We start from the raw sequence: 16,158 nt of genomic DNA, 5'->3' as shown, positions 1-16,158 counted from the left end.
GAAAGCCATAACATTATAATTCGCTAGAATCCAACCTTTGGGATCCTTGTGGTCGTCCTGGAAGTCGGTTCCCTACTGATCAGGAAGCTCATGCAAATACCCATTTAAGAGGTGCAGAAATCAGCATTTACACCCCAGCAATCTCTATAAGTAGCACTTTATTACTGAGATTAATTCCATTATACATTGTAAATTCAGCTGTATGAGTTTGGCATTAAAACTTTAGCACTGTAAATATAGTAAACCTCTATGCCAGGAACTACTCAGTGTGAAGTAATACATACTTTAACGTAACAGTCCATTAACTTTAATAGTGTCTTTCATTAGGTGTAGTTACTGCAAATATCACTGATCGTGGTTATTGGAGGGGAAGAATTCAATAAAGCTAGTTTATCTATTAAAGGCATAGTTACACAAAGCTTATATAAATCTATGGAAATTAACTTTTCAGAACTTGTTTCCTAAAGCATTAGATACATTTGTTTGCACAAATAACAACAAATTTAGGGCTAGAGGGAACATTTGTGCACATAAATCTTAGCAAAGATACAGGAATGCGTCGTCACGCATGTAAGATCAACGCTCGCAATTGTTGCTCAATCGTCTGTCTATTCCATGGGGAAACATTGTCTACTGTAACTAAATAGATAGATATAGAAAAAAATATGTAATAAACCTTTTACCTGCAAGTTATAGAAATGAATGAGGCTAATAATGCCATGAACCTACCGTGTTTTTCCAAAAATAAGACACTGTCTTATATATTCTTTTTGCCCCCAGAAAAAGCACTAGGGCTTATTTTTGGGGAAACATGGTTGGGGAAAGGTTTACCCCACAAAAAAATGCAGATCTCCCTTCCCAGGAGAATCATACTTACCAAACTCCAGGCGTCTGCGTGGCTCCCAGGTCCTCCTGCAATCTTTGGCGGGCGCTTCCATCAGGTATGCTCCATGCGATCCCCCCTGCTTCTGGCTAAACACTCACATGCATAAGATCACGCACACACACACACTTATACTCATACACACACACACACACACACATCAGATCACACACACACACATCACATCTGGTGATACTGATCACATTCGGCTGGCAGGGGAAGAGAAGGCGCAGTACATGGGAGCCCGAGATCCTGAGATGGATACGTATGAAGGACCTGCGGTGGAACGTATCAATGCATTCCACCACAGGTCCTTCATAGGTCCTCGTGCTCCACTGCACTGCATCCCAGAATCTCTGCCGACCAGAAGCAATCTGTATTGCCAGATGTAGTGTGCGTGATCTGAAGAATGTGTGGGTGCGCAATCTGATGTGTGTGGGTGCGCGATCTGATGTGTGTGGTGTGTAATCTGTTGTGTGTGTGTGATCTGGTGTGTGTGGGAGTGATCTGATGTGGTGGGTGTGCGATCTGATGTGTGTGGGTGTGCGATGGGATGTGTGTGGGTGTGTGATGTGATGTGTGTAGGTGCATGATCTGATGTGTGTGTGTGTGGGAGTGATCTAATGTGGTTGGTGTGTGATCTGATGTGTGTGGGTGTGTGAGATGATGTGTGTGTGGGTGCAATCTGAGGTGTGTTGGTGTGCGATCTGATGTGTGTGTGTAAGTGTGTGCGCGACCTGATGTGTGTGGGTGTGCGATGTGTGTGGGTGTGCGATCTGATGTGTGTGGGTGTGCGATCTGATGTGTGTGTGGGTGTGCGATGTGTGTGGGTGTGCGATCTGATGTGTGTGTGGGTGTGCGATGTGTGTGGGTATGCTATCTGATGTGTGTGGGTGTGTGATCTGATGTGTGTGTGGGTGTGTGATCTGATGTGTGTGTGGGTGTGTGATCTGATGTGTGTGTGTGGGTGTGCGATCTGAGGTGTGTTGGTGTGCGATCTGATGTGTGTGGTGTGTAATATGTTGTGTGTGCGGGTGTGATCTGATGTGTGTGGGTGTGTGATCTGATGTGTGTGGGTGTGTGATCTAATGTGTGTGGGTGTGCGATGTGATGTGCGTGGGTGTGCGATCTGATGTGTGTAGGTGCATGATCTGATGTGTGTGGGTGTGCAATGTGATGTGTGTGTGTGAGATCTGATGTGTGTAGGTATCTGATCTGATGTGTGTGTGTGTGTGTGATCTAATGTGTGTGGGTGTGCGATGTGATGTGTGTGGGTGTGCGATCTGATGTGTGTAGGTATCTGATCTGATGTGTGTGGGTGTGTGATCTGATGTGTGCGATGGGATGTGTGATCTGATGTGTGTGTGTGTGTGGGAGTGATCTGATGTGGTGGGTGTGTAATCTGATGTGTGTGTGGGTGTGCGATCTGAGGTGTGTTGGTGCGCAATCTTGTGTGTGTGTGTGAGTGTGAGATGTGTGTGGGTGCGATCTGATGTGTGTGTGTGATCTGAGGTGTGTGTGTAAGTGTACGATCTGATGTGTGTAGGTGTGCGATTCACTGCAGATCCTCCCATTCAGGTTCTGTTGAGTATGATTGCGGGGTCTTCTGTCTACTTTCTTTTGGGGGTGTCTGCTTTCTATAATGAAGTGCAGCAACAGAGTATGTGTGTCGCCCTGGGCAAGCCAGGGGACACGAGTAACAACACCACCACACCCCACACTCCAGGTAGGCACACCTGCTAACCAGAAATCCTTGTTGCCTTCCTCCAGAGGTTGATGATGCACACCAGGGGGTGGGCCAGGCGGTTGGCTCCGCCCACCTAGGAGCTCACAACTCTGGAGGCAGGAAGTAGACCAGGCAGATTAGTCCAGTCAGGGACATGAACGAGTGAACAGCAGAAGAGCTCAGGGAGAGCTTGAGTGAGGAGAACGGTCAGAGAGGAGGAAGTGGAAGGAGTGAGGAGTAGCCCAGGCAGGGGCTAGAGTAAACAACCAGAAGTGAAAGTGAAGGAAAGGAAAGTGGAAAAGGAGGAAAGCAAGAAGTGGAGACAGCGCAGAGAGTGCGAAAAGCCTGAGAGCCCAGCTTTGTGTAGGGCTAGAACAGCAAGGTCAGCGACGGCGGTGACTGTCCGGAGTGGGACAGTTCGGAAGTTCCTGGAAGGACCCCGTTGGCTGTGTGCCCGGTGGTCTGGAGCAGTGTTCCGAAGGACAGTCAGCACCAGGGCAGGGGCCTCTCGGACCCCGGCAAGGCTAGGAGTCGCCCAATTTGCCGAATCCGTCAGTGACGGGGACGCAGATCCCCCAACAACAAAGTCCCGATTTACGGCAACAGCCCGACCATTAACGGGGAGACACCGCCACCGCCAAGGCACCAGTTTCCCCAGGGCCAGCGCCTGCGGGCAAAGTGTAGAGCTCCTCCGGCCCAGATTGCAGTCGGGGAGCGGGTAACCGGAGGGAATCCACCGATACCATCAGACCACACAGGTGCAAGGAAGAGAGAAGTCACCGTCACCTACCGGGAGTGCAGGTGCAGCCGTCTGTGGGACCGTCCTACCAGCCGTTGGTTTACCGTACAAACTGTGTCCGTGTCAGGCTGAGTGAGTACCATAGTGCCGCAAGGCACCGCGCTGCCCCCGCGTCCCTGCACCCTCCAGGCCCTACACTTCACATCTCTTCACCGGGCCCCGGGATCACCAACCCCTACCCACGGAGGGGCAACACAACACCTGGCTGCTCCCATCACCATCCCCGGGACCCCCACACCGAGCAGCGGTGGTGCAATCACCACAGCCGTGGGTGGCGTCACGAACTATAACCCCAACAAACACCCCCTTTTCACTCACGGGCGAGGAGTGCCGCTCGAGACACCCCGGGATCCGGCTCGCAGCTCGAGCCACCAGGAGCAACTGCCGGACCCGAGCAGAAGGGGTGAGCGCGGTGTGCTGACACCCTCCTCCCCGCCCGCGACATATGTATGGAGAGGGAGCACAGTATGTTTGGAGAAGGCGCAGATTATGTCACAGAGTCCTGTGTGTGTTAAAGCAGAATCAGCAATGAATATCATAGAGCTGGAACATCAGGAGGATCAATGTAGAAATGATCAGCAGAGTTGAGCAATTCAGAAGAGCCCAGTGAGGTAGCAGAGCTGATATGTTAGGAAGCACCTTACACAGTATAAAGCGCCTGAACACCATCTATCTGAATACTCAGGAAATGTGAGCCTGCCTGTAAGGCCTGGACGTGTGACCCAAGAGATGCACGCCCTGTCAGGTGGTGAAACTTAAAAAACATACAGTCATTCTGAGATGGATTTTCAAAGTAAGTAAACCAGACTCCCCAGGTCTAATTCAATACTATGACATTTATATTGTGAAATCTGATGACGCAAGCCGCACAGCATATCCACTTCTCCACATCTCTTCATCTATATACACTGTGGGCAAGCATCAGAATCCTAGATGGGAGATATGTATCACTGAGGTCCGAGCCTCAGGGATATGAAACCTGGTAAGAAGACTCCAGCACTGATCGGTTCTAAGAGGTGTAATGGGACCAGTATGGGTTCAGGTTTTTAGGAACAACTAGAAGAGATAGACGGGACTATTCATTTCCACCCTCCAATCCAGTAGAGGTGAAAACACCTCGGATACTTGTGTCTACGAGTGAAGGTGACAAGACCGGGTGTTTAGTACATATCTGTAATTTATAATGTCGCATTAGTGCCAAAAACAAAGACAGATTTTACATTTTTTTTTTTACCTCAACTTTCGATGCTGATTTTGCCAATGGAAGATAGTCATTTAGATGCAGAAATGTTTTAATAAAGGTCTGGGATAGAATAGACAAAACTTGATGTCCAGTGGTATTTACTGTATAGATGGTGTAGTGTCAGCCTGATATGATTGATTTAGTAGTGCCAAAGCATCCATGAAAAATATATTTGTCAAGCAGGAGGTCTAGTATCGGCACATGGGGGTTCGGAGAGGCGATGTCTTTATTATGGTTGGGATGTGTTGTTTATTTATGCTAGGTGGGGTTAACAAACCAAGAAAACTCAGTTCACTTGCTTACCTACATGATTATGCACTCAAAAAGTGTGAAAGATGGATATGAGGTCAATCTCACACAATTCGAGTACAGACTGTGATGTTTGTACCTTGTAATCTAAGAAAAGACTGAGGGCACATCCTACCTTTCTAATGTAAACAGGTGCAAACTGAACATGAAACCTAGTAACAAAAAGGAAACAGTTCCACTCTGTTGGGCTCACATGAAACCGGCCATTTTTGTGTGCTAAGTATCTCAATTTTGTAATACTAAGATATGTGTAACAGTGAATATGGGAATATAGACATGCATTACTGCTATGGAAACATGTAAAAATTGACATACTAAGTACAAAAAAATGGCCAGTTTTATGGGAGCTTAAAGAGTGCAACTGTCTCCTTTTTTGTTACTATGTTTCATATTCAGTTTGCACCTGTTCACATTAGAAAGGTAGGATGTGCCATCAGTCTTTTTCTTAGATTACAGGGCTATGCCTTCTGATTGAGCACTCTTGCCTCTCTTTGGGTAAAAAAAACCTTACAATTTATTGCCTAAGACTGAAGAGTAGGAGTGCTCAATCAGAAGGCATAACTCTGTAATCTAACAGTTGCACTCTGTTGGGTTCACATAAAACTGGCCATTTTTGTGAGCTAAGTATCTAAATTTTTCCACGTTTATCCTAGCAGTATTGCATGCCTATATTCCCATAGTCATTGTTACACATATCTTAGCACTACAAAATTGAGATACTTACTACAAAAAAATGGCCAATTTTATATGAGCCCAACGGAGTGCAACTGTCTCCTTTTTGTTACTATGTTTCATGTTCAGTTTGCGCCTGTTCACATTAGAAAGGTAGGATGTGCCATCAGTCTTTTTCTTAGATTACAGGGTTATGCCTTCTGATTGAGCACTCCTGCTCTTCAGCCTCAGGTGATTTTAATTCTCTATTTGCAGGTTCCTGTGCACTCATAAATTGTAGGGGGTTTTTTTTACCCAAAGAGAGACATTAGTGTGATAGGGACCCAACAAAAAAAGAACTCCTTGCCATTGGCTGTTAGCACACAAAAATGGCCTGTTTATGTGAGCCCAAGTATCTCAATTTTTTTCATGTTTTTTCATAGCAGTAATGCATTTCTATATTCCCATATTCATTGTTCCACATATCTTAGCGCTATAGAGTGCAACTGTCTCCTTTTTGTTAATATGATGTTTGTATCAGTCGCAAGTCTCTGCTGTACCTTGGCTGGTTTTAGAAAAATGGGAGGGATGTCATTTTTATTTATTTATTTTTTTAAATGAAATGATTAACAAAAAAAACATGGGATCCCCTCTATTTTTCATAACCAGCCAAGGTACAGCAGACAGCTGAGTGTTGCAGCCTGCAGCTGCTGCTGTTTCTGTGCTGGATATGAAAAATAGGGGGAACCCACGTCATTTTTTTACCGAAAAAAATAAAAAAAGACAGCTGGCCAAACTAGCTATCCCTGTATCAAGCAATTCTGTTATTTCTTCCTAGTCTTTCTATTTTTTCTATCTATCTATTTTAGCTATCAATTATCCTGTCCTATCATATTTTGTTTCTCCTCTAAAAAAACACATTTAACAAAAATGTGGAAAAAGCGCAGCAAAATCGCATGCATTTTTATCGTTTTATTTTGTCACACGCTTTGTTTACAGTTGTGAAAGTCTGTAAGAGGGTGCAGTTTTGTTGTCAAACCAAAAATGCAGCGTGCGCACATACCCTAACACTTTCCACATAACAAAACATTTCGTTTCCCCTGCACAGTGAATACAGATGGATACAAGTGAAAACATTTGGCTATTATGTAGCTTATCTTAATCATACACGAAGCTTCAGTTGTTCTTTTCAGATCACAGAAGTCTTTATATCTTGCTGAGTAAACCATTTCGATAACTCATCCTTACGCGTTTCACTGTTATTTGTTTAGAAAATACATTTTAAGTCCATTGTGGTAAATAATGTACAATCTTGATTATTCCAGCAATTTACTATGTTTTTCATGGCTTTAACAGCAGATGGTCCGGGAGCAATACACCACAACCACAGAAGGATCCAGCCTAGAGCGTCCGGAGAGGCAGTATGTCTACAATATCGGCATTTATGGTTGGAGGAAGCGCTGCCTTTATCTGTTTGTCCTTCTTCTTCTCATCATCTTAGTAGTGAATTTTGCTCTTACTATTTGGATTCTTAAAGTCATGTGGTTCTCACCGGTGAGTAAAGATCACATTTTATTATAATTTATATAGAAGTTGACAATGAAGTCTGATCCTTTCATATTAAAGGTGTTCTCCCATTTCAGTAAGTGGTGACATCTCATGACCATAGGGGTCTGAGCTCTGGGACCTCCACCGATCCTGAGAATACTGCCTAGCACACACGGTGAGTAAATCGGAGCGAGTGCAATGCGATTTCTTTATCGCATTCCACTCGGACCAATATTACTCTATGTGCCAGCACCCATGAGCAATTATTTTCTCAGCCCTAATCGGACCGAGAAAACAATGGCAGCATACCGCGGATGGAATGCCATCCTGTTTCACTCGCACCCATTTAAGTCTATGGGGCGAGAGAAACATCGCACTGCTCTTGTGTTACACCGGTGTAACACGAGAGCAGTGCGATTCCCCGCATCAACCGGCAACGGAGGAGATAGGGAGATAAATCCTTCCCTCTCCTCTGCAGCGCCGGCCCTCAACCCGCAGCTCTCGTCTGATCGTACAATCGGACCACAGTCGTATGACCCTTGCATGAGACTCGGCTCCCCTTTGTGTACGAGCGTGAGCCGAGTGTCATGCGACAACTCAAAAAACCCTATGTGGCCTCAACCGCTGCTGGGCTGACGTAGCAATGCATCTCTGTTATAGTTCTTCCCTACTAAGTGGTGGCTCTCGATTCCACAGGAAATCCACAGTTGTCCCAATTCACTTGAATGGAGTGAGTCAGCTGGGACATCGCTGTACAGAGGAAAACCAGTGAATGGGATAATGCTCCAAATTAAAGCTGGGTCTTCTCTGTTCTTAGGATTGGTCAGAAATTAAGTTTCCAACAGCCGCACACACACCCCACTAGTTCCTGTAAAAACTACAAGATCTATAGCCGCACTATTAAAAAACACAATTTTGACCAAGCTCCTTGAAAGGCCATCGAGCGGTTTCTCATTCCTCCTGAGGAACCAGAGGGGAGACCGCTATGCACAACTAAACAAGTGTGAAAGTGTGCAGAGGTATTTGGGGACCTAAGTTGAGGAAACAAGGCACGTGCACAAGGGGAAAACGGGAAAATGATAAATGAAAGCAAAATAAACCTCCCACCAAACTAAATAAGGATGAACGAAAGGTGTTGGAAGGTAAATGACCAAACAGAGCAGAGCAGTGATACTGGTCTTTGCCTAGCAGGCAGAATCCCTTGGCTGCAGGAACTCCTTAGCTGAAATCCAGGTAGAAGTATAGCCAGCAAAGAAGACTGGTGCAAGGTGGGAATAAATAGCCCCATCTGAGATGTGATAGGACAGTGACAAAATAGGAAAGTGAGAAAAAACCTGACTAGCAGTAAAGCAAGGGAAGAAAAACAAAGAGAACCATCAGCATTTGGACAGAGACTGACCAGGCTGTGGTTCAACAGGGAAGGAAACTGACCACAAAGCAAGAGGTCATTGGATAGAGTCCTGAAACTGAGTCATGACAGCTACTGAACAGCTTAAAAGGAATCTTCTACCAAATTTATGCTGCCCAATTCGAGGGCTGCATAAAATGGTGGCAATGACAATGATTCCAGCACACGGTCAGTTACTGGGCTTCAGGCCATAATTTTGATCATTAAATGTTCTATCTGTTTCAGCTCTTCTAGTCCTCTCATTGACAAACTCCTCCTATGTAGTCCAGCTGTGGGAATCCTGTCCCCCAACCTTGATATTTAGTTTTTTTCCTATGCACAGTGTAGGCAAAAAAGTGTCAATCTTTGATAAAGGCATGGTTACACAGAACTGCACACTGAAAGGACTAGCAGAGCTGCACCAGATAAAACAGGGATTTTATGAAAATGATAGCGAATACTTTATTAAGTGTCAAATCAATGGAATTAGGGTCTCTGCCCTTAATTTATGCTGTTATTAAATTGGGATGCATAAACCTGGTAACACAATGGCTCTTCACTCTAGCTAATTCACCCACCCATAAATATTGTGTACACTAATAAAAAAAGGAAATCCCTTTGAAGGAAATAAGTCACCAGCCTTTTGCTATTTAATTTGAGAGCAGCATAATGTAGGAGAAGAGATCCTGATTCCAGTGATGTGTCATTTATTGTGTTGTAGTATCAATACCATCAGTGTTTAATCAGCAGGAGATTATAATTACTGGACTACATGTTGTGAGAAAACCAGTAAGGCTAATTTATGTAACCCTGTCCCCTCCATTGATTAGTAGCATGCTAGAAATGCACAGAGTATAGAGGAAGCTGCCAGTAAGGTGTGATGGCAGGGTCATACACAGCTCAGCTTTCAGAGAACTGCTACATCTACAACAGGAAAAAACAGTGATTCTATCAAAACTACACCAAGCAGTCTAGTAAGTGACCCATCACTGAAGTCAGGGTCTCGGCCCCTACATCATTCTGCTTTCAGATTACATAGCAAAAACCTGTTGACAGATTCCCTTTAAGAATAATTTTATGACATGGCCTTTTGGAAACGAATACAAAAAATTATCTACAGTCTAAAGATTATTATTACTGAGCTTGTAAAATGTCATTTTTATATTACTCAATTTTTAGTTATTTATGATCTCCAACCCCAGTTAAGCACGAGCGTCGTCTATTTTATGACATCTCCAAATCCATCTATTTTAATTGTGAGCCACAAACGTAATTGTTTTCATCCCGCATTTGCCAGTTCTTTTATTGTTTAGTTAATGTTTTAATTTGTATTTCTCTTTGTTGCCGGTTACACAGTTAATCACATTGCTAAAGGTTTTTGCTTAAGCTATTATAATAAGTTCTAGAACCTAATGTTGTAATTAATCTTTTTTCAATTGATGTTAATTATTATGGATATCAGCCTGTTAATGTTCCATGATTCAATTTAGTTTCATTTGCGTCTCTGCTTAGGTGTGTCTGCTAATTGTTCATTTTCAGATTAATGATTTAAGAAGTCTATGAAGGAAGGAAGCAAATTTTCTATTAACTTCCTTGGGCAGCGTCTGAATGGAGTAACGGGTACTTTGCACGTTGCGACATTGCTAGCCGATTGTAGCGATGCGAGCGCGATAGTCCCCGCCCCCGTCGCAGATGCTATATCTCGTGATAGCTGCCGTAGCGAACATTATCGCTACGGCAGCGTCACACGCACTTACCTGCCCTGCGACGTCGCTCTGGCCGGCGACCCGTCTCCTTCCTAAGGGGACGGGTCGTGCGGCATCACAGCGACGTCACACAGCAGGCGGCCAATAGAAGCGGAGGGGCGGAGATGAGCGGGACGTAAACATCCCGCCCACCTCCTTCCTTCTGCATTGCAGGCGGGACGCAGGTAAGGAGATGTTCCTCGCTCATGCGGCTTCACACACAGCGATGTATGCTGCTGCAGGAACGAGGAACAACATCGTACCTGTCGCTGCAGCGAAATTATGGAAATGACCGACACTACACAGATCACCGATTTTCGACGCTTTTGCGATCACTTATCGGTGCTTCTATGCTTTACACGTTGCGACGTCGTTACCGGCGCCGGATTTGCGTCACTTTTGATTTGACCCCGACGAGATCACAGTAGCGATGTCGCAACGTGCAAAGTACCCCTTAGTTGGGCCCTCGAGATAAAACCATTCTTGGGGTCCACCATTGATACGTGTTACTAGATTCTCCTCTTAGCTCACATCAAGATGGGCCAATAAAAGAGAATGAGCATTTGTAAGGCCTTTTTCACGTGTCAGTGCAAAACACAGACTTTTTCTCTGACGTGTTAAAAATGCACATGTCCCTCTGTGTGCCGTGATTCACGGCACACACGTGTTCTCCATGTGCTGTCTGAAATCAGTGATAAAACATGGAGATCAAGTATTCCAAACTCACCTGTCCACGCTCCTGCTGTCCATGGTACTGAATCTGGCTCTCCTGTGTCCGGCTGCCGCTGTCTCCCCTCTGCAGCTACCTCCGGGTCAGCTGTGATTTGCATAACTGCACATGCATGAGAATAATTAGCCGGGCTGGAAGCAGCAGACAGCAACAGCCGGAGACAGCGTCGTTGGAGACGGGTGAGTTTAAAAAGCTTTGAATGGGATAATGCTCCAAATTAAAACTCCGTCTTCTCTGTTCTCAGGATTGGTCAGATCTCCCAAGCGATCATTAGGTGATCTTTGTGAAGTGAAATTATTTACAATAGGAGACTTCACTAAAAGGAGTCTGACAGTGACTTATTCCTCTTTGCTGCTGATTGAGAACACATGCACGCTTGGCTAACCTGAGTGTGCATGTAAATGAAGATATTTTAAGGAATAGCTGTCAGCTGAATGAGCATACAGATGAGAGCTACAGTTATAATAATAATAATAAGTTTTATTTCTATAGCGCCAACATATTCCGCAGCGCTTTACAATTCAGAGGGGACATAAACAGACAATATGAGACAGTACAAAATAACAAAATTAAGATACCAGGAGGAGTGAGGGTCCTGCTCGTAAGCTTACAGTCTATGAGGAAATAGGGGAGGCACAAAAGGTGAATGGGGGGAGAAAAGCTTGTTATAAATGGTCCAGCCAACGATTTAATAGGGTAATCAAAACCAGCTGCATGAACCCGTCATTGGCCAGAATTTATACAGGTACAGGGGACAAGAATTGGAAGTAAATTTTATGAAGGGCAGAAAGGGACTAGATTAGATCAGGTCGGTGAGGTGATAGGCTAGGCTAAATAAATGCGTTTTTAGGGCCTACTTAAAGGTGTGGATGTTGGGAATTAATTAGATTGCTCTTGGTAGTGTGTTCCAGAGCATAGGCGCAGCTCGTGAGAATATACATTCCTAACATAAACACAGGAGGTAAAGGGGGAAATAAAGTCTCAAACAGCTAAACACACACCCTAATGGTTCCTGTACAAACTAGATCTATAGCCGCACAACTAAAAACCACAACTTGGACCTGGCTCCCTGAAAGGCCATCGAGCTGTTTCTCATTCATCCTGAGGAACCAGAGGGGAGACCGCTATGCACAACTTAACAAGTATGAAAGTGTGCAGAGGTAGATGGGAACTTAAAGTGAGGAAACAAGTCGTGCACAAGGGGAAAAAAGGAAAAAAATAAATTAAAGCAAAGTAAACTACCAACCTAAATGAGGACCAAGGAAAGGTGTTGGAAAGTAAATGAGCAAACACAGAGCAGGGACCCAACGGGCAGGCAAAATTCCTTAGCTGCAGGGCTGGAACTCCTTAGCTTAAATCCACGCAGAAAGAGAGCCAGGAAAGAAGACTGGTGTAAGGTGAGAATAAATAACCCCACCCGGGATGTGATAGGACAGAGCCAAAATAGGAAAGTGAGAAACGCCTGACTAGCAGCAAAGCAAGGGAAGACGGGTGAGTTTAAAAAGCTTTTTATTTTAAATGTACATGTTTTTTTGGTGTTTCATGGATTATATCACTGTGTGGTACGTATGACATCAGTGATGCCAGAAAAAAGCGGACTTGTTTCCCTGCGGAAATCACAGGCATGCGTGTGCGTGTACGGAGACACGGTCTGTGAAAAATCACTGATGTGTGCGCAGACCCGTTAATTATAATGTGTCTGCGTATGTCTGTGATCCTGGTCACATACATACCAGAATCACTGATGTGTGAAATAGGCCTAAGAATGCTTGTTCCTACACTTTGTTGTGGGAGACCTTGTGGCTTCCTCACATGTATGGCCTACTGGGCTTCCACAGTTGCAAGCAGAGAGGGATAGACAGAATCGCTCATATCTTGGTGGGTAGTCAGGTTAAGGAATTTTCCCAACTGCAGATAGAATTTCGCCTTCCTCACAACGAATTGTATAAATATTTACAACTGAGGCACGTGTTTATGTATAATCTTTCTTTATTGAGTTGAAAAAGGAAAGAAAAGAGAAGTAGAGAGAAACATACAAACATCCAAGATTACACATATATCATAGCATATGATATAACAGTTTGAATAACATTTTCATAACATAGTTCACCGATGACGTAAGGTCAATCATACACTGTTTCAATTCTTACCCTCCGCCCTTTCTATATCCCTTACCAGGGACTCCCGTCAGCTTTCTTTTACGACAAAAAACCATAACAACCCTATCTTATCTTGCAAAGTTTATAACATACTTCTTGTGTCCTATGTTCCCTCTCTTCCTGGGCGAAAACTTGATAGCTAAACTTTCCATACATCCTGAACCATGCCTTAACTCTACTCATTGTTTCTTTATTAAGTATTATAAAAGAAGTACAAAAACAAAAAAAAAACAATAAAGATCAGAGATAAAGAAATAAGCAGTCATGAAGAAAGTAGAAAAGAAAGCTGTAGAATCTAGGGAGGAAACAAAGGGGGGGACCTTTAAGGATTTAGGAATGGTAGGGGGGGGGGTACAAACATGGCTGTCATATCCTTACTACTATCTCCGTTCACATTGCACCTACTAAACCTTCAAAGTAATGTTTGATATTCGTCAGAATTTTTAAATATTATCCACGGCGTCCAAATTCTCAAGTATCTGTCATTATGTCCCTCCGCCTCTGCCACCAGTTCCTCCATATGATGTATATGTTCGAATTCCTGAGTCCATTCCCTCAAGGACGGAGCCTCCTGTGTTCTCCAATGTCTTGGAATCACTGCTCTCGCTGCTGCCAGACAGAACCGCAGTATATCCCCTTTTTGGGCTTTAATTGACCCCGGTAGCATTGACATCAATGCTATTTGTGGAGTCTGTGGTGTTCCTTTCCCTGTCATTTTTGTATATGTTTGAAAGATTGAGGCACGTGTTTAAAGCTGAAAGGCTTCCCCTTGGTGCCCCCACTCAACGGTAGCTGACCCTACTGGCTCTGTAGAGCCCTACTTTAAAAGGTATGGGGAGGAAAAAATTACCACTATAAGAAGAACCACCACCAATACACAAATGAGATAAAAATAACAAAGCCCAAAGGCCCAATTCTGGAAAATATGTACAGGCTCAATCACCCACACAATTGAACCACTTTGTCAACATGGTCATAAACGACCCAACGCGTTTCCCCTTGAGATCAGAGGTTCTTCAGGAGTGGAAGGAGTATTGTCAAAATGCTATACTAAATAAGATTTAAATGCATACAAAGCCTGGCAGTGCATACCTCCAATGGATTGTTCTAGATATTGCCCAAATAAATTAATTATCCAAGTGATAACTTATAGAGTAAAAATATGTTATCTCAATATACTGTACAGGCCAAAAGTTTGGAGACACCTTCTCATTCAAAGAGTTTTCATGACTCTGAAAATTGTAGATTCACATTGAAGGCATCAAGACTATGAATTAACACATGTGGAATGAAATACTTAACAAAAAAGTGTGAAACAACTGATAATATGTCTTATATTCTAGGTTCTTCAGAGTAGCCACCTTTTGCTTTGATTATTGCTTTGCACACTCTTGGCAGTCTCTTGATGAGCTTTAAGAGGTAGTCACCGGAAATGGTCTTCCAACAGTCTTGAAGGAGTTCCCAGAGATGCTTAGCACTTGTTGGCCCTTTTGCCTTCACTCTGCGGTCCAGCTCATCCCAAACCATCTCGATTGGGTTCAGGTCTAGTGACTGTAGAGGCCAGGTCATCTGGCGTAGCACCCCATCACTCTCCTTCTTAGTCAAATAGCCCTTAGACAGCCTGGAGGTGTGTGTGGGGTCATTATCCTGTTGATAAATAAATGATGGTCCAACTAAATACAAACCGGATGGAATAGCATGCCGCTGCAAGATGCTGTGGTAGCCATGCTGGTTCAGTATGCCTTCAATTTTGAATAAATCCCCAACAATGTCACCAGCAAACCACCCCCACACCATCACACCTCCTCCTCCATGCTTCACGGTGGGAACCAGGCATGTAGAGTCCATCCATTCACGTTTTCTGCGTCACACAGACACGGTGGTTGGATCCAAAAATCTCAAATTTGGACTCATCAGACCAAAGCACAGATTTCCACTAGTCTAATGTCCATTCCTTGTGTTCTTTAGCCCAAACAAGTCTCTTCTGCTTGTTAACTGTCCTTAGCAGTGGTTTCCTAGCAGCTATTTTACCATGAAGGCCTGCTGCACAAAGTCTCCTCTTAACAGTTGTTCTAGAGATGTGTCTGCTGCTAGAACTCTGTGTGGCATTGACCTGGCCTCTAATCTGAGCTGCTGTTAACCTGCAATTTCTGAGGCTGGTGACTCGAATAAACTTATCCTCTGCAGCAGAGGTGACTCTTGGTCTTCCTTTCCTGGGGCAGTCCTCATGTGAGCCAGTTTCTTTGTAGCATTTGATGGTTGTTGCCACTGCACTTGGGGACACTTTCAAAGTTTTCCCAATTTTTCGGACTGACTGACCTTCATTTCTTAAAGTAATAATGGCCACTCATTTTTCTTTACTTGGCTGCTTTTTTTCTTGCCATAATACAAATTCAAACAGTTTATTCAGTAGGACTATCAGCTGTGTATCCACCAGGCTTCTAAACAACACAAATGATGGTCCCAACCCCATTTATAAGGCAAGAAATCCCACTTATTAAACCTGACAGGGCACACCTGTGAAGTGAAAACCATTTCCGGTGACTACCTCTTGAAGCTCATCAAGAGAATGCCAAGAAAATGCAAAGCAGTAATCAAAGCAAAAGGTGGCTACTTTGAAGAACCTAGAATATAAGATATATTTTCTGTTGTTTCACACTTTTTTGTTAAGTATTTCATTCCACATGTGTTAATTCATAGTTTTGATGCCTTCAATGTGAATCTACAATTATCAGAGTCATGAAAATAAAGAAAACTCTTTGAATAAGAAGGTGTGTCCAAACTTTTGGTCTGTACTGTACATGAAGACAGATAGCTGGCACATTCAAAATTCTTTAATCATCCCCATTAAATATGGTTCCCATCTCATGTTATGCTCTAACACAGGTGCAGTCATATAAGAATAACACTAGACCCCCTTGTGTCTATCCAGCTGTTAAAGGGAACCTGTTAGCAGAAATTTAGCTTTAAACCTAAAA

At 43.8% G+C, this 16,158-nt stretch overlaps 1 protein-coding gene across 2 annotated transcripts in view; it reads left to right on the top strand.

The window, feature by feature from the left end:
• SGCG (sarcoglycan gamma) overlaps positions 1-16,158 on the top strand; it is a 383,560-nt gene that overhangs the window by 171,446 nt on the left and 195,956 nt on the right. For both annotated transcript variants that reach the window (XM_075337388.1, XM_075337389.1), the window contains exon 2: positions 6,968-7,165. In XM_075337388.1, coding sequence (XP_075193503.1) covers positions 6,968-7,165 — 198 coding nt within the window. The remainder of the gene's footprint in view (positions 1-6,967; positions 7,166-16,158) is intronic.

The sequence above is a fragment of the Anomaloglossus baeobatrachus genome, chromosome 2, assembly GCF_048569485.1.
Source record: "Anomaloglossus baeobatrachus isolate aAnoBae1 chromosome 2, aAnoBae1.hap1, whole genome shotgun sequence".
Taxonomy (NCBI): domain Eukaryota; kingdom Metazoa; phylum Chordata; class Amphibia; order Anura; family Aromobatidae; genus Anomaloglossus; species Anomaloglossus baeobatrachus.
Note: the sequence above shows the minus strand (reverse complement) of the source record. Positions and strands in the feature narration are given on the sequence as shown.